The sequence below is a fragment of the Bos mutus genome, chromosome 9 (genome assembly GCF_027580195.1).
Source record: "Bos mutus isolate GX-2022 chromosome 9, NWIPB_WYAK_1.1, whole genome shotgun sequence".
Taxonomy (NCBI): domain Eukaryota; kingdom Metazoa; phylum Chordata; class Mammalia; order Artiodactyla; family Bovidae; genus Bos; species Bos mutus.
In genome coordinates this window covers 41852538-41875878 of record NC_091625.1, presented here as the reverse complement: position 1 = coordinate 41875878, position 23341 = coordinate 41852538, and the positions used below count along the sequence as shown (strand labels likewise).

At 34.8% G+C, this 23341-nt stretch overlaps 1 protein-coding gene across 2 annotated transcripts in view; it reads left to right on the top strand.

Moving 5' to 3' along the window:
• AFG1L (AFG1 like ATPase) overlaps positions 1-23341 on the top strand; it is a 203917-nt gene that overhangs the window by 87427 nt on the left and 93149 nt on the right. For both annotated transcript variants that reach the window (XR_011465371.1, XM_070376507.1), the window contains exon 7: positions 4231-4289. Coding sequence is in view for 1 of the 2 variants with exons in the window: in XM_070376507.1 (XP_070232608.1) it covers positions 4231-4289 (59 nt within the window). In the remaining variant the exon portion in view is untranslated. The remainder of the gene's footprint in view (positions 1-4230; positions 4290-23341) is intronic.

The following is a 23341-nucleotide window of genomic DNA, read 5'->3' as shown; positions in this document are numbered from 1 at the left end:
TTCTTTGTCTGTAAAATGGAGGTAGAAATATTTGCTGTGTAGGAATATTAAGATTGTTGTTTGTGTGAAATGTCTAGCAAATTGCCTGACTCCTGCTAGGTATTCTGCAGATGCTAGTTCCTTCTTTTATTTATTTTTTGTCCTCAGCAATCATTTCAGTGCAAATAATAGGAATACACGAATGTACATTGAATTGATTATAGAATTGTAATATGCCGTCAAATGGACATATTTAATTCACTATAATATCTGCACATTTGGTATAATATTGTTTGAACTCCAGTTAGATTTTTTAAAAGAAACCAAGTAGCTCTTCCTGCTTACATGGGCTAAAGATGCCATTTTGTTTTAATCTACACTAAAACAAGCATCTCCTGGAAGGGTAAATCAGATTGCTTCCATAGAATCATATAAGTATTTTATGTTAATTTTTAGGAAAACTCCTTTTAATTACCTATCTTAAAAGTTTTTCTTACTCAAAACCCCTATTTCTTATATAAATAGGTGTTATTCATCCTGGTCGTTTTGACAGTGGATTTTAAGGAAAAGATCCACATGTCTGTGGGCATCTCCAAAGTATTTATGTAGATCCTTGTAATTACTTTAAAAGTCCTCTTTGCATGTATTTCATCTGTAAGTATTATTACAGTTATTCACTGTGGAGAATGTAGAGGTCCTTATACCATTCTCAAAAACTGAATGTCCCATGATTCCAGTACTCTGTCTTATATGACCAAGTGCTCATTTAGCTCTGGTTAGTGATCATTTAAAAATTGTAGGCAAGAACTTCTGTTAAATTTTAAAATGCTATTTAGTAAATAATGACAAATGTTGATTTAAATATATTATAAAATCTTTATGTCTAAGAAAAATAATATTAAACAACTAAATATTAAAAATTCTGGTAGCTAAATAACATTTCAAGAGATGTATCTATTGTATTGATAATTAGCATAATATTTGAATTGCAAAAAACTCTTCAGTTTAACGAGTACAGTCCTTTTTCACTTAAGTGTCCTATAAAAACCTAAAGGTTTTCAAGCCAAATGAATTCTGTTTAGAATTTTGTTTAGAAAATACTTCCCAGATCATGAAATTTGAATTATATATCCTTTTAAAGGCTGATTTTTTAAAAGTTAAACCTTTAAAACTTAAATCTCAAAGATTTAAAGGCATTATTATTGTACTTTAATTTTGCTCGGTGGAAATCTTTTAATCAAGAATATTACAAGTGGGCCTTTACATTTCTCATAGCCATTAACCTTCTGAACGGTGCATGCCTATTAAACTACATCTTGAATGAATGCATGCTAAGTTGCTTCAGTTGTGTCCGGACTCTGCGACCCCGTGGACTGTGGCCTGCCAGGGTCCTCTGTACATGGGATTCTCCAGGCAAGAATACTGGAGTGGGTTGCCTTGCTCTCCTCCAGAAACTACATCTTAGGGTGTGCCGTATATGTCCATTCAAAAAGATTTCGTGAGTAAGACCAAAAGCCAAAACGTTACTTAACATAGATAAACTTTCATTAGTGTAATATTTTGGTTTTAATTCTGTAACATTTCATTTTTTTTTTTATATTCACTAGTGTTGTGTATGTTTCTTTCCCTAATAAATTTTCAAAGAGCTTATTAAGTCATAACTGACATACAATAAATGGCATGTTTTTAAAGGATACAATAATAATACAATAATTCAGGACTTCCCTGGTGGCTCAGATGGTAAAGTGTCTGTCTACAATGCAGGAGACCTGGGTTCGAGCCCTGGGTTGGGAAGATTCCCCTGGAGAAGGAACTGGCAATCCACTCCAGTACTCTTGCCTGGAAAATCCCATGGATGGAGGAGCCTGGTAGGCTACAGTCTATGGGGTTGCAAAGAGTTGGACAGGACTGAGCGACTTCACTTTCACTTTTACTTTCAATACAATAATAGTGACATAGGTATACATCTGTGAAATCACCACCACAATCAATATAATTAACATTTCCATCACATCCCCAATGTTCTTCCTCCCTTTTTTCATCTCTCCCTACCATCGCTGTCCCAATCTGTCCCTTCTTGAGAAAACTGATTTGCTTTGTATTGCTGTAGATGAGTCAGCTTTTTTAGAGTTTTTATACATGGGATCACACATTCTGGTACTCTTTTTTTAAGGGGTGGAGGGTATTACTTCTTTTACTCTGTATAATTATTTTAAGATCCATCTATTTTTTGGTATGCATAAATAGTTTGTCTTTTTTATTGCTGAGTACTAATTCACTATGCAGATGTGCCACAATTTGTCCATTCACCTAATGATGGCCATCTGGATTCCTTCCAGTCTCTGGCTGTTACAGATAAAGCTACAGTTTCTAGCTGTTATGATAGAGCTGCTTGTAAACATTGTGTGTGTTTAAAAATTATTTCATTTTTGATTTTTACTACTTACTGGCAGTCATGACCGTTGACTCTTTATCACATAGCAATATTTTTATGCACATTCCCTAGCAACTTTATAATTAGGGAAGACTATGAAAACATCTTACTTTAAACCCATTTCCTACATTTTACCCATTTTACTCATTTGAGGTATTGATTATAGGAAAAAAAGACCTCATTTTGAATTTTGAGATCCTCACAGTCTGGCTAGTATTATCTTACTTTTTGTAATATCACTAAATAAGAATTTTAAATGTAACTGAATTTAAAGCCTGTAGTCCTTAATTAACCAAAGAGCTTATGCAAATACTTTCTCTGCTATAATGATGTTATGATGAATATTTTTCTAAAGAGAATAAATGTTTTCTAATGACCATATTTTATTTCCAGAAGTAAGTGTGGCAGTTGAAATCTTAGTTATTAAATTTTCTTTAAACAAAAAAATACAGAAAGGAGCCTATAATGCAATACTTAAAAAGGAAAATTGAGACATTAACTTGTAATTTTTATCACTTGGAAGACTTTACTGTTATCTTTATACTTTTTTATTTTTTAAATCTTATTACTTTATAGAGTTGACTTTTAAAAGGAATGCTTTATTTATTTTGGCTGTGGCATGCAGCTTGTGGGATCTTAGTTCCCCTACCAGGGATTGAACTTGGGCCCTCGGCAGTGAGAGCACAGAGTCTTAACCAATGGACTGCCAGGGAATTTCCTAAAAGGAATGTTTAATATGCAATAAAATTTCAACCTTCTGAAAAAATATTCCAAGTCTCCATTTTTAACAAAAAGTATGCAGAGCTTAAAATTTGTTTCCTTATTCCTACTTACTGGTCCTTAATAATGTGTGCATATGTGTGTGTATATGTGTATGAACATATACCGTGGCACATATATAAAGCAACATTCTAAGACAGTAAAAACTACCTGTTTATGATATAGAACTATGTTAAATTTATAGTCTATTAAGAATGGAGTTTTAATCTTTAGGTAGTTTCTTTCTTTTTTCCTTCAATTTTGGCTGCGCTGGGTCTTCATTGCAGTGCACAGGCTCTTTGTGGCACACAGGCTTTTCTGTGGTCGCAGCACGTGGGCTCAGAGTTATGGCATGCAGGTTCTCTAATTGCAGTGTGCAGGTTCTCTAGTTGTGGCACGCAGGCTTAGTTGCCCTGTGGTATGTGGAATCTTAGTTCCCCGACCAGGGATTGAACCTGCATACCCTGCATTGGAAGCCAGATTCTTAACCACTGGACCACCAAGTAAGTCGTTAGGTAGCTTCTTTTAAAGTAGAGTGTCCCTAATGTTATTTACTTTAATGACAAATATATAACTTTGACACAAATACATACACAGTTCTATCTACTGGTATGTTCTCTTAAAAGGCACTGTATTACACAGTTTTCTGTACTGAGAACTTTTATTATGGGTGAGGTAAGGGGGATATAATTTGTTTCCTGATAGAATCTAGGTGTTCAAATATTAATAATTTTAAATAGATCATCTTTTTATGTTGAGTTATTGATTTAGGATCATTTGTGATATTGTCCAAATTTTTTGCTTGCATTTTATTATAGTTTAAAGCTAATTTGGTCGAAGGTCTTTTGATGTTCTTTCTATGATTGTTAATTTTTTCTATTTTTAAGAACATAATAAATTTTGTATAGTACCAGAATAGAGATGAATTTTGGTTATTTTTATTCTCCTTCACTTTTTAATTTTTTTCATCAGTAGAAAGCTTTATTTGCTAGGCTAAAATATAACCTAACATTATGATTTAGGCTAAGTGAAAAGCTAATACTAATTTTTTCTTTCAGATCTCTATAAAAATGGACTCCAAAGAGCTAATTTTGTCCCATTCATAGCTGTCCTGAAGGTAAGAAAAATCACTTACTTGTGTTTAGTGACTAATATCATATTGATAGGTAATCAAAGACTTTTACAGGATCACTATGGTCTTGCATTCAAGTAGAATTTATTTTGATATTTATAGTAATAGTTAAAGATACTAAAGAAGAAAGAAATCTTTTTTATATAGTATTCATCAATTTGTATGCAGGAAAAATTGCAAAATATGGTATAAATTATTGTCTAGCTGAAACATTTGATAGTTTGCATTTTATGAATGTTAATTTGAGGTTTGCTCATAAATATTATAGTGGAATGTTTGAACTTATACATTGGTTTCTGAAAAAATATTTAATGTTCCTTGTTTCCTTCCGGTTAATGGCCATTAACATGTTTTCCCAGCTATTAAAGTTTCTATTTTAGAGTAGCATTATTACAAAAATATTCTAATATATTTAAATGTGATTGCCATCAAGTTATCATGAAATTATGTCAAGTTGAGGCACATCGTTTAAATATTTGTGTATATCACCACTGCATAGAGTTTAAAATAGTCTTCATTACAATATGATTAAGAATAAAGTAGCCACTTTTTTCACTGTTAATTTTAATAATTTTTAATGTAATTATTTAATAATGATTCTACCAATATTTATTGGGAACCTACTACGTGCAAAGTACTACATTAGGTATAATGGATAATATGTAATAAGTAAGTTGTGTTTCTTGCAAGTCATTTATAATCTAGTTGGGTATATACTATGTACCCAAATACCTCTAACAAGCAGAATGTGATAAGTATCAGAAAGAAGCACATATGCCCAAATATAATTCCTGTAATTCTCAGGTACGTTTTTCACCATCCATAAAAGCATATCCAAAGAAAGGATAGAACTGTATTTTTTTTTAAAGACATAAAACTCAAAAATTCTTACCAAGGAGGAGGAGTAAAAACATTTATTTTCAAATATTCTGAAGATGTAGTCAGACAATCTTTTTGAAATATACTTCAGTGGGAGCTATTGTTAGTGCCAAACTTTATTCCCTGTGCTATCCAAACATCTGTTTCCTTGACCAGTTTTAGGCTCCCAGAGGATTTTAATTTCTCTGAGATATTTATAGATGTAGGAAAAAGTACTTTTTGAAGATTTATGCTGTTAATAATTTTTTCCCCTTTATATTCTTATTTTACATTTGAGGAGAAGGTAGATTTGCAGTATTTTCTCCACCTGGGAATCTAAAGTAATGTGGTGTACGTAGATACCAAAATATAAACAGGGAAGCTAAGAAAAATAGATGCTAAAAATAGTTTCTTCATGTAGCATAAAACACACAAAGTATAAAGGGAAGGCTCACAGAATGTGACAAAAGGTTCTCAGACATCTTTGTAGCTATACATTTTTTTAAACCCCAAACCTTAGTTTTTGTGATATTTTAATATATCATTGCTAATAGGCAACAAAATTGGCCAGGTTGAATTTAATTCCTTCCCTTTCCTACCCTTAATTTTTTTTTCTTTTTGTTATTTGGAAACCCAGCCATATTTTTCCATAGATACAAAAATATAAATGGAATAACTATAAAAACAAAGGAAAAAGAAAGCAGTGATGGGAATGTCTTTCTCTCCCATGTTTAGAGGATTTGTTAAGTAAATTATAGTATAGTCACATGAGGGGAAATAGTATAGTTATTTAGAATGACATTTTCAAAAATTGTGTGATAATGTAGAATAATGCTCAAGGATAATATGAGTGGAAAAATACAACGTAAGTATATCTATTACTCTTCTTGGGAATAATATATATACATAGAAAATACTGAAAATAAATATCCCTAAATGTAAACAGAACTTTTTTCTGAATGATAAGATTATAGATGATTAAAATTATCTGTTTTAGACCTTTCAGAGATTTCTGGAATGATATTGAATTATTTTTATAATAAAAACTTTTTAGTGTAAGTAAATTTTTACCCACCCTTCCTAGAAAATCAGCAGACCTGAATAAGACTACCCATATTCAAAACTGAGAAATCAGCAGAAGGTAAAATGAACTGAACATGGGTTCCATGTAGAGACTATTGAAAAAATGAAATGGCAGCAATAAGAAGGAAGTATCAGGAGTAGATGGGGGAGAGGTAGGCATGAACTAAACAAGTAAGAACACATGAAAACTTGCTTTAGAAGAATTATCCCAGGAAATGGCAGATTTTTTCCAGTTAAAACTTTGCTATATTTTAAAAGAAACTAAAGTTATGGTACCAATGAAATAAGAAACCAGAGATGAAAAACTGTAAGATTAGATGAAAAATAGGCTGGCAGAGCTAAGAAAAGACTGAAGGCAGACCCATTAAAAAGTGAAAAGCATCTTAATAAAAGTAAGTCAGTGAATCAACACTACTGGAAATAAAACCAGTGATAAAGAGATCAGACTTATGAAAAGAAATCACACAAAATGAAGCCAAAATAGTCAGAAACTAAAAACTATTACAGCGAAGGTGTTAGTATGAAAACTAGACAACAGATCAAATATTCACATAGTTTGTATTTCTAAAAAAGAAAACATAAAGATAAAATAGAAGAATAATGTGCTTTTCTGGTGTAAAACTAAACTTAAAGGATAGAGAATCCTACAGTTATATAGAAGAAGAACCAATGGGGAAAAAAATCAAGCTGGACTGAGACTTTTTCACCTAAAGTTGGTTCTGGAATAGTGTAGAATAGTTTTTACTAAATTGAAAAAGAATAGATGTACCCTCTTGTCAATTGCACTGTTATGAAAATCCAAGCCCAAAATGTGTATTTTTGGATATATGGTAATTCAAAAATTGCAATCCTCATGAAGCTTCCTGAACAAACTAAGATTTTGCCCAGTCAAAATTAATAAATTATTAATGGAGATATTATGGTAAGAATATATTGGTGGTGGTCACTGAATTTGATTAAATAGTGTCTTCGGTATTGTCTACAATCAGACAATAAAGTTTTTTTTTTTTTTCATTTCATGTGTGAACTTCTGTAATTAAGCTAACTACAGAATGCAGAGTATAAAAAAAGAGACCTCAGCCCACACTAGCAGTTTGAGTAGAGGACATGGCACATGTCAGGAGTATTTCTAAAGAGCAGGTTATGAAAAATTAGTTACCAGACAAAGCAGGAAAGGGCATTCAACTTAGAGGAAAAAGCACATGGGAAAAGCATGAGAATTATATAGATTAAAAATGTTGTGCTTAGTACCTAGCTCATTGAATTTTCATATAATAGTAACTACTGTTCTTCTGTTTACCTGAGGTTTGGGATTTTATTTAAAACTCAGATTCCCTTCACCCAAAATAAAAGCAGAGTATGTTTTGTATGTAAGTATAAAGAAAAAAACATTTTGGCAGTTAACATTTCCTTATTTATATAAAAAGATGGTTAATATTATGATTATTGTGCCTACTTGAAACTTCATATCACTTAATATTCTGATTTTGATGATTTATTCTTGAAGAATCTCTGTCTTGATTTTAATAAAACCTAGGTAATTCTTTTGAAGTATGTGAACAGATACAGTTGTGAAAGCATTTGTCGTTATCTACATAGCACCAGTTTATAAAATTAAATACATCTGTCTCAGTCTCTGCACTGCAGTATTTTAGAGTAGACTGATAATCTGTACCAGGGGTTAATAAACTACAGACAGTGGTCAAATCTCACTTGTGCCTGTTTTGGTAAATAAAGTTTTATTGAAAAGCTTAATGCGCGTTTCTTTATATGTTGTCTATTTCTGTTTTCCCACTGTCATTGCAGAGTTGTGTAATTGTGGCAGAGAAGTATGGTCTTTAAAGCCTGAAATGTTTACTCTCTGGCTTTTTAAAGAATTTCTTACCCCTAATCTATGCAATATACAAAGGACAGAGAGACAAACAACTGTTAAAAATAACACACTAAATAGCACTTGTTTTCTATAAACTTGCTCTATGTGGCGGAAAACGTGTCAGCATAGATTCATTAATAGGTCTTGGAGAAGGTGACATATTGAGAACTTGCTGGATAAATGGTTGACTGAAGGGAGAATGCTTGATGAACTAAAGACAAGAGAGTGGGCCAGCATCAGCTTCAAATAATTTGGTAACCTGAGAAATATCAGCTTTGTTAGAATGTCTTCTGTTGTATACATTTAAAAAGAATAATGTCTTAATTTGAACATAATCTCACTGCGTTGCATGCATTATTTGAAACTACTGAAGTTAAAAGAAAAAGGGGACCAATTGATATTTTGGTCCTAAGAAAGTTTCTTGGGTTAATTTCATCTAGACTATTATTGGCCTCCTTGATAAATGAATTGCCTGGCAAACACTGCTCTTCCCATTTGGTCAAATCTTGCACTCTCATATTTTGGAGGATGTTTTCTGTTTCGGTTAAAAAAAATCTCTCTGTTCACTCCATCACTTACACCCACATCAACCATTTTGTTTGATAAATTCTGTAATGAGCCCTGAAAGAGATAAATGCTATCATAATTTTTAGAGTTAAAAAAAACTCCGTGTGAATTTCATTAACTTTCTTTTTATGATTTTCTTATTTCATTTAACAGTATGGACAAATCTAAAATAATTCCCCTTGGGAAATATTCTTAGGCAATATAAAAACGTAGTGTTTTTGCCACACGGTAATAGATTCTATTGTCAATAATATAGCACTTTAACTCTCATTGATAGTAACATTTTAGAAAACTATTTCTTAAGTTTTTTATTTCTGTTTAAAATTAAGAGAGTTAGATGATTAATAGATTATTGAAATGATAACTGTAAGTTGATCAAAAATAACCAACAAGGGATTCGACAGTATAATTCTCTCTTTGATGAGTGTCAGATGAAGAAATTAGAAAAAAACAAGATACTAACATTAACATTTATAAATGTGAATTTTCCCTTTCCTGATGAAGACTTGCCCCTTTGGAAAGCATCATAATCTGCTTTAGTTTAACATTTGTTGAGTTGAAATATGCAGTACATAAAAATACTTTGTAATCTAAGGTAGTAATAGTTTTGTTATTATTATGATTTTTATAATATTTGTTTAATGTTCAAGCAATGACTTCATTTCTTCTACTTGGTTGTTAATGTTTCTAAGCTGTTACGCATCCTTTATTTAAAACTTAAAATAAATTTAGCTAGGTACTAGCGTTTGTGTTTTTGTTTCCTGAGGAATTTTTCCTGAGGGATTTTATACCTACTGTGAACTCTTTGAGGCTATTACCATGGTGTGATCTCTAGTTATAAACTAGCAAAATTGTGTATAACCCTTATATAAAGTGCTTCAGTGTTCAGCCTTTGTTCAGCCACCTGCATTAGGATTTATAGACTTGCTAAGTGTATGTTTGCGTTTTTTTCCTGCCACAATTTTCATTTCATTGGTGAAATTGATTTGTCAGTTTGTTCATTACCACTTTCAATACTGGAGCTTTCACAGGGCTAAATAATCAGAATCAGCCTTTGAGGTCAGTGTCAGCCCCGCTGACCTCTACTGTGTTGTCACCTGAGTCAGCCTAGCAAGGATTAACCCTTTGTTAGTGTGATAATGTCTTTACTTATGAGTTGGCTTTTTAATACTTAAGATTGAAAGAAACAAAAAACAGAACAAAAGTAGTAAACTGAACTCCAAAAGTGAAAAGAGTTTTGGCTTTCCCCTACAAATCACTGAAGTATTCATTTGAATTTTAGTATTTAATATTTTAAGATATAAAAATTACTGTTTGACTTGTAAAATATTCCTATAATTGCCAAGTTTGAGGCAAATAAAGTACTTAAATTACCTGAGATATTTTTATAAACCTATTTTATATATATTTGAGGAAAAATATTTTTTAAAAATTGGCTTCAGTACAAGCACTAAGCTTTATATGTAGTAGTGTTTTGTGCTGTGTCCATGAAATTAAGAAGTATCTAGAATAAAAATTGTTGTTAAAGGACTTAAAATGTAATTCTTGTCCATCTTCATACCAGAATGTATACCTTCTATTAGTCTGAGCCTACCTATGTAAATGTAACTTGGGGTGTATGCCTTTTAAAATATTATTTCCCATAAATATCTTATATAAAATGAGAATAATGATTTCCCATGAAATATTTAAATATATATTTGTATCTGTATAATTATGTATAAAATATATATAACTACATATTTATATCAAACTGGAATATAGCAAGGTATTGCTTATATGTAAAAACACGTACTGTTTAGGTCCTGAATTCTCTTCTCTTAGAATAATAAATAGTTATTTTTGGTTAAATTACAAGAAATCAATTCTTTGATGACGAAAATGGTTTAAGGGAAGTGTGTCTTAAATATGAATTAGTTGTTTCTTTGACTCATGAGACAAATTAGTTTAATTACATGTGGCAATTTTCTTGGCTAGTGATGTAATGTGAAATAAAATTCTCCCTTTCCCCTCCCTGAAAACTCAAGCCAATTAATAGAACTTTTAAGCTCTTTGTCATAGGCCACCATGGAGGTCTGCAGAGAAGAACTTTAATCCAATAAACATTTCATTTAGATCATGAAAAGAAAGCCTGAGGAGAAGCTCCTGTAAGAGAGGGTGTTACTATGATTCCAGCCATGAAGAGATGTGAGGAATTTGCCAAATTAACCAAGAGGTCCTCATATTTAACGCATAAATGTGTCAAAACTAACAGAATAATTATTTAATTTGCTTGAACTCTATATTGAGAAAACTCTAAAAAGCCATGACTGTTTTCTTCAAAGCCTTCACTGTTGGGCTGGATGGACAGGGCAAAGGGAGGTTGTGAGAAATCCAGATAGCAAATAACACTGGCCGGAGCTGGTCAGAAAAGGGAATAGATAATTAGACGTAATTAGCGTGTATGAATTGTTGTCTCTCTGCCCTTAGCTTGAATAAATTTTGAAGAAAAAACCCTAGTGGTGAAAATCCTTTGATGTAGGAAGAGTCATTGTGGCTTGGCAGCATAAAGGCAGTGTTTTATACTGCTTACATAATGGTGGTGATACAGAAAGAGTGAATGGATTCGCACTCCCCTGTCTGCTTTATAGCTAGGACTTTTGGATTCTCTTGAAACAAAATGCATCACAAGTTTTCGGTTGCTAGTAATGAGGTAGCAGCAGACCTCATCAGTGCTCAGAGGAAGCCATCTTTAGCTTTTGTTTAAATCTTAATCACATTTTTTTTTTTCCTTTCTGGGAAATCTGTTTTCTTGAATCAAAACTTCTTTTCTCTGCTTTGCTTGTGCCTCCAATAAGATAAAGGAATAATGTTCAAGAAAACTTAATAGAAGAGTCAAACAAAAATTATCACATTAAAGACTTATTTTTTTTTTGTTTTTAATTCCATGTATAAAAGATGCTTATATTACTTTTTGCCTCATATTGGTAACATTTTAGTGAGGCTGCTTTATAATATGCATGAGAAAACATATAGTGATTTTAGATTGACTTTCAAAAGAATTTACTTTTCAAATTGAAATTACACAAAGTAAAATGATAACTATGTTTCTATTTCACTGTAGTTAAGTTTTTAAATGGAAATCAGTTTGGTTTAAAAATATCACTCAGTAGATTTACCATAAACTTTACTTAACTTGAGGTACTTATTGGAAATCCAGGTTTGGGAATCTGGTTCTGTATGGGTATTCTATATCTACTACTGGAAACACAAGAAATATCCTTGAGAAAGCATTGCATTTATTTTCAAATTTTCTAAGACCTGAGACAGTAAATCATCTAAAATGTAATAACAATTTATTCAGGTAGTTGAATTATATTACTTTTGACTATCTAAAATATTTTAAAAAATTAGTCCTCAGCAAAAAGAGAAATTAGTGGGAGTGGCTAAAACACTTTACATATTATCTTCAATATCAGAATAGTATCTCTAAGTTTATATTTCTGATTAATTTTTACCCTGTTCCATCAGCTCTTTTGGAATTGTATTTTTTAAAAATTTGCCCTTCAGATACTTCAGTGTTCAGATTTCCTTCTAATTAATATCCTTCTTTTAGCATATTTTATTTAAAAGATTTTCTGCAGTAGTTGTCAGTGATCCATTTCTTAATGTGTAATCTATGAATCTATTTTTATAAGTACTGCTTTGCTTTAGTGTATTTTTGTTCTGACATTTTGATTCTGGATAGACTTCTTTCAAGCCACAATGCTCTGAGATGCTTTGGCTACTTAACCCGTTTTGCATATTGTGCCATTTGTAGAATAAAGTAGCCTTTTATACTTGAAGTTGATTTGAACTCTGAAAGGCAACACCTGAACATCTCACAAAACTGGATAATTATGGCTGATTGTGTTTTTCAGGTATAGGTCACAGGAAATTCATTTGGGGTAAAGTATGTACAAAGCTAAGAAATATGCAGATTTTCTGTTGTAGGATTGTGTAAAAATTATTTACAGTTAATACTTGCATAAAGGTTAGAAAGGTTGATGAAGTGATATTTAGTTTTGCTTTACTATTCACTGCATGTCAGAATGTAATTATGACTGATTCATGAAACTGTCTTAGAAACGAACCATCTTTATTAAAATGCTGATCAAGATAAGAGCTGACAGTAATAAAGAATAGAACATTTTAGTCTTGTTGCTTTTGAATGATTGCTAATTACCCCAGAGGTCATGTATAGTGCTTGGTAGGATTCATTGACATTATTTCTTTTAAGTCTGCTGTTTCAACAACATCTGAGCATGAAGATGCAAACTGTGTGCATATTGAACAATAGTTTGGCCAAGTTTTTAAGCCTTCAAGATATCCAAGAAATCTTTTTCTGCTATAATAAGTTTAGCTTCTTTCTCAAAATTATAGTATTTCAGGGGTGCTTGGTCCAAAATACTTTATATATTTATTTACTACTGATTGTAGTAACTGATCTATACCTCCCATTTTTAAGTTGGTGTTAAATAGTATATGTAGGTTATTGAGACAATGAATATACAGACAAGCACATAAAATTAGTAAGAACAAAATGTAGATTGGCACTTAAATTAGACTTAATAGAAAAGACTTCTTAATGTGTAATTAGAATGTACCCTTAATATCTGTGGTTAGTGTTCAATTTGTTTTTGTGGTTATTAAATGTAAATTTTGTAATTTGTTTCTAAAGACATGTGGAAGTCCTTTTAGTGTATTCCTCAGCCAATAGTGAATGAATAATAATTGCTGGGTTTCATAGATTATAAAGATATAGCTCATCAACTGAATAAACTCTGGCATAATGTCTAAAATAACTTAAATTATTAAAACTCTTAAAACTGAAAGTAGAAGAAACCATGTAGTCATGTCACATATTTACATGGTTTCCATGATATAACAGAAAAAACAATGGATTGAGAAGGCTGTCTGTTGTGAACCTGGCTCTGTTATTGACTTTGGGCAAGTTTCAAGTCCTAAGCTAGCTAGTCTACAGAAGTGTGATTGCCCAAGAAGCTCAAATATTACACCTTTGTAAGATAAAATAGAAGATAACAATATTTAGATTTTGACATGCACTTAATAATGCTTAGTCACTGTTGCAGTGAGGAATATTGTCCTGAGATGAATCTTGCCATCAAGGAAATCAAATTCTAGTCAATTTAGAATTAGAAACACCAATAAATAATTATAGGAAAAATATCATGCTACAGTACAAAATGAGTGAAGAATGATTAAATGTATGTTGGGAGATTACAGTGTTAACAGTTATATAAAACAACAGTGTATTAAAATAAAGCACAAATTCTAAATAAGTTTTCTACCTTCTATACTGCTGGTAATTTGGGGGGATGAGTGAATGACATGGAAATTTATGTGAATTTTGAATGGACTCCTTTTAAGTGTCTACAAATTTCAGAAGGTCGATGAAACTGGAGCTTTGTTTTGCCTTTAAAATTAAAAAAATTTTTTTTTGCTTTCTTTGTGTTTTGTTTTTTGTTTTATGTGTTTGGCCTTTTAATTTCTCTATTTGGATGTATCACTACCATCATTCTTAGTTTAATAATCATGCTTATGATATGATACTATCGTGCTCTAATTGGAATGAAGCAGAGGCTTTCTTGAGAAAACTGCACAAGGTTTAGAAGGGAGAAGGTGAAAGCAGAGGAGGGAAGCTAAAAATAGTTTCAGTGTATGTGGGAAGTTACCTGGCATGGAACTAAATAAGGTATGAGTAGTGAGAGATGAGAAATACAGAACAGAAAATGTACAGAAATTCTTTTTGAAAGAGGAGAAAGGGAGTTGGAAAGGAATTGTGCTCTTAAATTTTAACTGGAGGTTAAGGAGGGCCTATTTAACTTTAGAATATCCTCACTATGTGTGGAAGGCAGACTGCAAACACAGGGATATACATGTTAGACATTTTGTAATTTGGGGGTGGTTGTAAATAGGATGATAATTCACACTGTTTAACAACTGGTACAGCATTGACAGACCAATCAGAACAGGTGCTGGCCTATGAACAGCCCGTCATGCCATACTGGTATGAGCTAGTGAGTGCCCGCCTTGCCTGTAAATAAAAGCATGTATATATGCGTGTACGTACAGGGTGTCAGTTTGAAGGAGAAACGTTTATCTTACCGCCTTGTGGTGCAGTGGAGGTAACTGACTCAAGCGTAAGGTCACCCAGCTACTGGCAGAGCCGACTCTAGGTTTCCTGCTTTTTATTGAGAGTTCTTTCTTCCAAACCATGTTGCACGGTGTGTGTGTGTGTGTGTATTAACATTATATATTCATTATATTTATATATTATAATCTTACTGTCATTGGGTAGAATTAATTATATTCTCAGTTGCTTTTATCAATAAGGTACTTTTTATCCTTTACCTTTGGTTATATGCAATGATAAATTAAATATAGTGATATCTCAATATTGTTTTAGCTAATAGCTTAAACTTTACTCTTCAGATCTTTTATCAGTGATAAGAATAAGCTGAAAGATTGCATTTGTCTTCTTTCCCTTCCTCTTTTCATCTTCAAATAAAAGTGCCAATGAACAGTGAAGTGACAAAAAGTTGAGCAAATACAATGAAGAAAGAGCAGAACCAGAGTTTAGAATATTTATAAATGCTGCCCTGGTTACTGAAAGTCTTCATAATGAACTCTCTGAAAATAGAAATATATTATTGAGGTTTCATTTTTCTTATTATTCTGGAAGTTGTGATTATAGTGTGAATGAATTGTGTGCATTATGGACTTTGCATATTTATAGTGCAGTTATATATTTTGAGATAGAAAAGTTATTTACCTCTGATTATTGTTTAGGAGAAGGAAAAATATTGTGGATAAATTTATTCAATTTGAAAAAATAGAGTTTGCAAAACTACATATATAGTGGTAAGTTCCTGTTCACCTGGGAATGTATTACACAGTTCCTTTTTGTGGGAGAAAATGAAAGCTTATAGGAGCTGCAGTTTGCGTTTGGTAGCAAGCATTGCTTGTGGCTCAGCTGGTAAAGAGAATCTGCCTGCAATGCAGGAGACCTGGGTTTGATCCCTGGGTTGGGAAGATCCCCTGGAAAAGGGAAAGGCTATCCACTGGACATGGAACGACAGACTGGTTCCAAATAGGAAAAGGAGTACGTCAAGGCTGTATATTGTCACCCTGTTTATTTAACTTCTATGCAGAGTACATCATGAGAAACGCTGGACTGGAAGAAATACAAGCTGGAATCAAGATTGCCGGGAGAAATATCAATAACCTCAGATAGGCAGATGACACCACCCTTATGGCAGAAAGTGAAGAGGAACTCAAAAGCCTCTTGATGAAAGTTAAAGTGGAGAGTGAAAAAGTTGGCTTAAAGCTCAACATTCAGAAAACGAAGATCATGGCATCTGGTCCCATCACTTCATGGCAAATAGATGGGGAAACAGTGGAAACAGTGTCAGACTTTATTTTTCTGGGCTCCAAAATCACTGCAGGTGGTGACTGCAGCCATGAAATTAAAAGATGCTTACTCCTTGGAAGGAAAGTTATGACCAACCTAAATAGCATATTCAAAAGCAGAGACATTACTTTGCCAACAAAGGTCCATCTGGTCAAGGCTATGGTTTTTCCAGTGGTCATATATGGATGTGAGAGTTGGACTGTGAAGAAGGCTGAGCGCCGAAGAATCGATGCTTTTGAACTGTGGTGTTGGAGAAGACTCTTGAGAATCCCTTGGACTGCAAGGAGATCCAACCAGTCCATTCTACAGGAGATCAGCCCTGGGATTTCTTTGGAAGGAATGATGCTAAAGCTGAAACTCCAGTACTTTGGCTACCTCATGCGAAGAGTTGACTCATTGGAAAAGACTCTGATGCTGGGAGGGATTGGGGGCAGGAGGAGAAGGGGACGACAGAGGATGAGATGGCTGGATGGCATCACTGACTCGATGGACGTGAGTCTGAGTAAATTCCGGGAGTTGGTGATAGACAGGGAGGCCTGGCGTGCTGTGATTCATGGGGTCGCAAAGAGTCAGACACGACTGAGCGACTGATCTGATCTGATCTGATCCACTCCAGTATTCTGGCCTAGAGAATTCCATGGACTGCATAGTTCTTGGTGTCGCAAAGAGCTGGACATGACTGAACAACTTTCACTTCACATGCTTATAAAAAGGATTCTCAAGAGGTATAGGCATCGACTTTTTCTAGTCTGTTGTATATCATTCTATGATTTTCTTTTTTTAACTTCCAGAATGAGAACTCTGGTTTTCTTGGATAAAGTAAATAGTGGGAGAACAAGGGAACATTAATTAAAATTCTCTTTGTTATGACAAAGCTGGAAATGTATAATAGCTATGATATCTGTAAGATAGCTATCAGCTTTTTCCAGGCACCACTATTTGGGCACAATACATGGAATTCTGTAAAATCTTTCCTTTTATACAATTTCATGAAAGATAAGTGAATATATTAAGTTAAAAAGTCCAAACATCAGTTTAGTGTGTATATATATATATATATACACTATATATTGAAATCTCCCCCTTCACTACTTTCTCCCCATTTTCTCCCATCTTCCACCCTGACCTCATTACTACTTTCCTCCCCAGGAGTAACCACTCTTAAAAATGGAATGTGGAGAATTGACATCAGCACCAAGGCTAAATAAGAGACCTTGTGTTCATGTTCCCCCCTCAACTGCCAATAATTTGGCATCCATCCATAGACAAAAGTAACTTTGTGAGATTCAGCACCATACACCAAGGGACCTTGGAGGACACTGCCCACCCATCTGTCAGGAAACACATATGTAGACCTCGGTCTTTGCTGTGGACCCTACAGTGGCCATGAACCAGCTCCAGCCATCCTGACCATGTTCTGGGAGTCCCTGAACACACTATATTAAACAGTCGCCCAAGGACAAGGGAGAGCTTTTGTGGATGTCCAGATTTTTAGTGGAGAAGTTCCAGCATGCTGTTGGAAGAAAAACAAATAAGACTTTGCATTCATTGGAGAGGGTAAGAGAAATACTTTGACTTTTTATCCACATCACTCTCCCACAGGCTGCACAGCTTGGGGCCAGGAGAGATGATCTTGAATGTGAGCTGTGTGCCTGGAGCATGGGAAGAGGCTGAGAGAGCAGCAGATAGGATTCTAAGAAGGAGGATCCTACTAACTGCTTCATGGACGCCTTTAAGAAGCTTGCCTGCCAGCTATGGGGGACACCTTGCCCACACATCCCCCTCACATGGCCCTAGTCACCCCCAGCCTAGGGGGTGCCTCCTCTCATCCCACCCCCCAACTCTGAGACTGCTGCCCTGTGAGTGCCCCTAATGGTGCTAGTGAGAGAGAGCTTTGGCACATGGTTTGTGAGCATGTTCAGAAAATCAGCCTGAAAATGTGGGCCAGGGAGAGACCACAAATTTGAGCTTTAGTCTTATCTTTGGAAAAACAGAAGGGAGGCTGTCAGCACTAGGCTTGGTGTGTTACAGGATCCACAGAGGGCATACAAGCTTAAGAATTCTTCCACAAGAGGGAGCAAGAATCATCAAGTAGTGAGTGAAGTGAAAGTTGCTCAGTCATTTCTGACTCTTTGCAACCTCAAGGACTATATACAGTCTCTGGAATTCTCCAGGCCAGAATACTGGAGTGGGTACCCTTTCCCTTCTACAGTGGATCTTCCCAACCCAGGAATAGAACCCAGGTCTCCTGCATTGCGGGTGGATTCTTCACCAGCTGAGCCACAGGGAAATCCAAGAATACTGGAGTGTGTAGCCTGTCCCTTCGCCAGCAGATCTTCCTGACCCAGGAATCGAATCAGGGTCTTCTGTGTTGCAGGCTAATTCTTTACCACCTGAGCTATCAGGGAAGCCCAGTAGCCTTAGAAGATCTGAGAAAGCCTTGACATCTCTACTAGGGCTGATGGAAGATATTTCTGTCCTTAAAGCAATTAGTAAAGACTGGAGGAGATGACTGGAGAAGGCGATGGCACCCCACTCCAGTACTCTTGCCTGAAAAATCCCATGGATGGAGGAGCCTGGTAGGCTGCAGTCCATGGGGTTGCTAAGAGTCGGACACGACTGAGCGACTTCACTTTGACTTTTCACTTTCATGCATTGGAGGAGGAAATGGCAACCCACTCCAGTGTTCTTGCCTGGAGAATCCCAGGAATGAGGGAGCCTGGTGGGCTGCTGTCTCTGGGGTCACACAGAGTTGGACACGACTGAAGCGACTTAGCAACAGCAGCAGCAGAGGAGATGACTGCTCCACTGGAGAAGGGATAGGCTACCCACTCCAGTATTCTTGGGTGGCCCTTGTGGCTCAGCTGGTAAAGAATCTGCCTGCAATGCGGGAGACCTGGGTTCGATCCCTGGGTTGGGAAGATCCCCTGGAGAAGGTAAAGGGTACCCACTCCAGTATTTTGGCCTAGAGAATTCTGTGGAATCTATGGTCCGTGGGGTCACAAAGAGTCAGACACAACTGAGCATCAATGAGGCCAAGAGGAGACGACTGCTACTTAAAATGTGAAGACAGCACAAAACATCAGGGAACATAAAAAGTCAAGGAAGTGTGACACCAAAGGATCACAGAAATCATCCAATAACTGACCCCAAAGATATGGAGGTATGAGATTTACTCCGTAAAGAATTTAAAATAGTTGTTTTAAGGAAATTCAGTAGCTATAAGAAAACACACACAAAAGATAATTCAACAAAATCAAGAAAAAAATGCATAAAGTGAAAAGTTTAACAAAGAGATAAAAATCATAGAAAAGAAGCAGAAATTGTGAAACTGAAGAATACAATGAATGAAATGAAAGAACATGCAATAGAGAACATTCAGTATTACAGCTGATCAAGGAGAAGAAAGAATCAGTGAGATTGAAGACAGGAACTTTAAAATTATTCAGTTGGAGAATAAAGAAAAGAAAGACTACATAATCTATGAGATACCTTCAAAAGAATCTGTGAATTATTGGGGTTCCAGAAGAAGAAGAGAGAGAAATGGAATAGAAAGTTTATTTAAAGAAATAATGACTAGAAACTTCCCAGTTCTGGGGAAAGATTTATATATCCAGATTCATGAAGCTTCTAAGTCATCAAACAATCTCAACTTAAAGAATCCTCTCCAAGACACCTTATAATAAAACGGTCAAAAATCAGAGAGGATCTTAAAAGCTGCAAAAGAAAAGAAACTTGTGTCTTATTAGGGGAACCTCTGTAAGGCTATTAGTAGGTTTTTCAGCGGAAACCTTACAGGCCAGGAGAGAGTGGGATGTGTTTTATTTCAAAGTGCTGAAATTAAAACTGGCCAACCAAGAGTTATCCTTTTGAAATACAGTATAGATAGCAACTGTCCCTGGCAACCAGAAGCTGAGGTAGTACATTACTGCTAGAACTGCCTGACAAGAAATGCTCTTCAAACAAGAGCATTGTTCAAAGTGAAACGAAAGGACAATAGTTAGTAACATGAAACATATGAAAATAAACAACACACTGGTAGAGATAAGTACATAGTCAAATTCAGGATACCCTAATACTGTAAGATGGTGTGTTGGCCATTTAGCTCTAGTATAAAGGTTAAATGGAAAGAGTATTAAAAATAACTACAGCAACAATAATTTGTTAATGGACATACAATATAAAATAGGTGAATTGTGACATCAAAAACAAAAGATGGATAGTAAAAGGGTAGAGTTTTTGCATGTGATTGAAGTTAAGTTATCAATGTAAAATAGACTGCTGTATGCATAATATGTTTTATGTAAGCCTCATGGTAACCACAAAACAAAAACCTAGAGTAGGTTCACAGACAATAAAGAGAAGGGAGTTATAGCATACCACTAAGGAAAATCATCTGTTTGCAAAGGAAGGCAGCTAGAGAGGAAAGAGGGGAAAAGAGCACTATAAAACTTAACAAGATGGCAGTAATAAGTCCTCTTCTATCAATAATTACTCTAAATGTAGGTAGATTAACTCTCCAGTCAAAAGGTATAGGGTAGCTGGATAGCTGTTGGTGGGAATGCAAACTAGTACAGCCACTATGGAGAACAGTGTGGAGATTCCTTAAAAAACTGGAAATAGAACTGCCTTATGATCCAGCAATCCCACTGCTGGGCATACACACTGAGGAAACCAGAAGGGAAAGAGACACGTGTACCCCAATGTTCATCGCAGCACTGTTTATAATAGCCAGGACATGGAAGCAACCTAGATGTCCATCAGCAGATGAATGGATAAGAAAGCTGTGGTACATATACACAATGGAGTATTACTCAGCCATTAAAAAGAATACATTTGAATCAGTTCTAATGAGGTGGATGAAACTGGAGCCTATTATACAGAGTGAAGTAAGCCAGAAGGAAAAACATAAATACAGTATACTAACGCATATATATGGAATTTAGAAAGATGGTGACAATAACCCGGTGTACAAGACAGCAAAAGAGACACTGATGTATAGAACAGGCTTATGGACTCTGTGGGAGAGGGAGAGGGTGGGAAGATTTGAGAGAATGACATTGAAACATGTAAAATATCATGTAAGAAACGAGTTGCCAGTCCAGGTTCGATGCACGATACTGGATGCTTGGGGCTGGTGCACTGGGACGACCCACAGGGATGGTATGGGGAGGGAGGAGGGTTTAGGATGGGGAACACATGTATACCTGTGGCAGATTCATTTTGATATTTGGCAAAACTAATACAATTATGTAAAGTTTAAAAATAAAATTAAAAAAAAAAAAAAAAGACCAAACTATATGCTGCCTATGTGAGACTCACTTGAGCTTTAAGGACACATGGGCTCAAGGTGAAGGGATTGAAAAAGATATTCAGTACAAGTGGAAACCAAGAGTAGGGATAGCTATACGTATATCCAAGTAGACTTTAAATAAAAAAGCTTCAATAAGAGGCAAAGAAAATCATTATAATGATAAAAGGATCAATTCATCCCAAGATATAACCATCATAAATACATATGCATGCAGTATTGGAGCAACTAAGTATATTAAGCAAATACTAACCGATCTGAAGGGAAAAATAGGCGAGTAGTACACTGTTAATAGGATACTTCTAAAAATGGGCAGAAGAACTGAATAGACATTTTTCCAAAGAAGATATACAAATGGCCAACAAGTATCTGAAAAGATGCTCAGAATCAATAATCACATCAGGGCAATGGAAATCAAAATGACAGAGATATATCACCCCTCATCCATTAAAACAGCTGCTCTCAAACGGATAAGAGATAGATGTTGAGAATGTGGAGAGAAGGGAATCCTCACGTACTGCCAATGGGACTGTGAATTGTTGCAGCCACTATGGAAAACAGTATGGAAGTTGCTCAGAAAATTAAGAATAGAGCTGGCATATTATCCAGCAGTCTCACTTCTGGGTGTTTATTCAGAGGAAATGAAATCATTTTCCCAAGAGATGCTTGCATCCCCATGTTCCTTGCAGCATTTTTCATAGTAGTGAAAATGTAGAAGCAACCTAAGTTTCAATCAGTGGGTGAATGGATAAAAGTGCTGTCTCTCTGTCTGTCTCTCTCTCTCTCTCTCACACACACACACAGGGGAATATTTTTCAGCCGTGAGAAAGAAGGAAATCCTGCCATTTGTGACAAAATAGATGAACCTTGAGGACATTATGCTAAGTGAAATAAATCAGAGAAGAGAAAGACAGGTACTAGATATCACTTATGTGTGGAATCTAAAAAATCTGAACTGTTGGAAACAGAATAGATGGTGTTTTCCAGGGGCTTGAAGATGGGGGAAATGAGGAAATGTTGGTTAAAAGGTACAAAGTTTTCAGTTATGAGATGATTAAATGTACAGTATAGTGATTATGGTTAAGGATATTGTATTATATACTGGAAAGTTGCTAAGAGAGTAAGTATATTCTTACCACAAAAAAAAAGGATAATTATATAGTGTGGTGGAGGTGTTAACCAATGCTACTGTGGTAATTTTTGCAATATACCAAGTATATCAGTTATACAACTGAAACTTATATGTCAATTATATGTTATATGTCAATTATATCACTTTAAGCAGGAAAAAGTTTAGTGTATCTTTTCAAGCATTTATGCATATATATATCTCTATATATATTACCTAAATTTACAGTTTTGTTTTGTTGTAAATCAGTGGGGTTACAATAGTTACGTCTTAATCTGACTTGTGCTTTTATCCATTGTAAATATCCTGGAGATCTTTTGATCCCAAATATGACTCCATCTTATTCTTTAAATGGCTGCTTTGTAGTTCACATTATGGCTGCACTGTCATTTTTATAACTAATCTGCTATTTTTGTATACTTAGGTTTATTTTAGTTATTTGCTTTTCAGATAGTGCTTAAAAAACCTGTTTACAAATGTTTAATCACATGAGTCAGTGTTTCTGTAGGTTAGACTCCTATAAATGGAACTTCTGGATCAAAGGTTCTATGCAATTAAAGCTTTGTTAGATTTTGTCAAATTACTCTTTACTTGTGTATTAGCTAACCCTGAAAATTAGATGGTGAAATTGAATTTACTGTGTTCTTGCCTGGAGAATCCCAGGGACGGGGGAGCCTGGTTGGCCGCCGTCTGTGGGGTCGCACAGAGTTGGACACGACTGAAGCGACTTAGCAGCAGCAGCAGCAGCAACATGCCATATTTT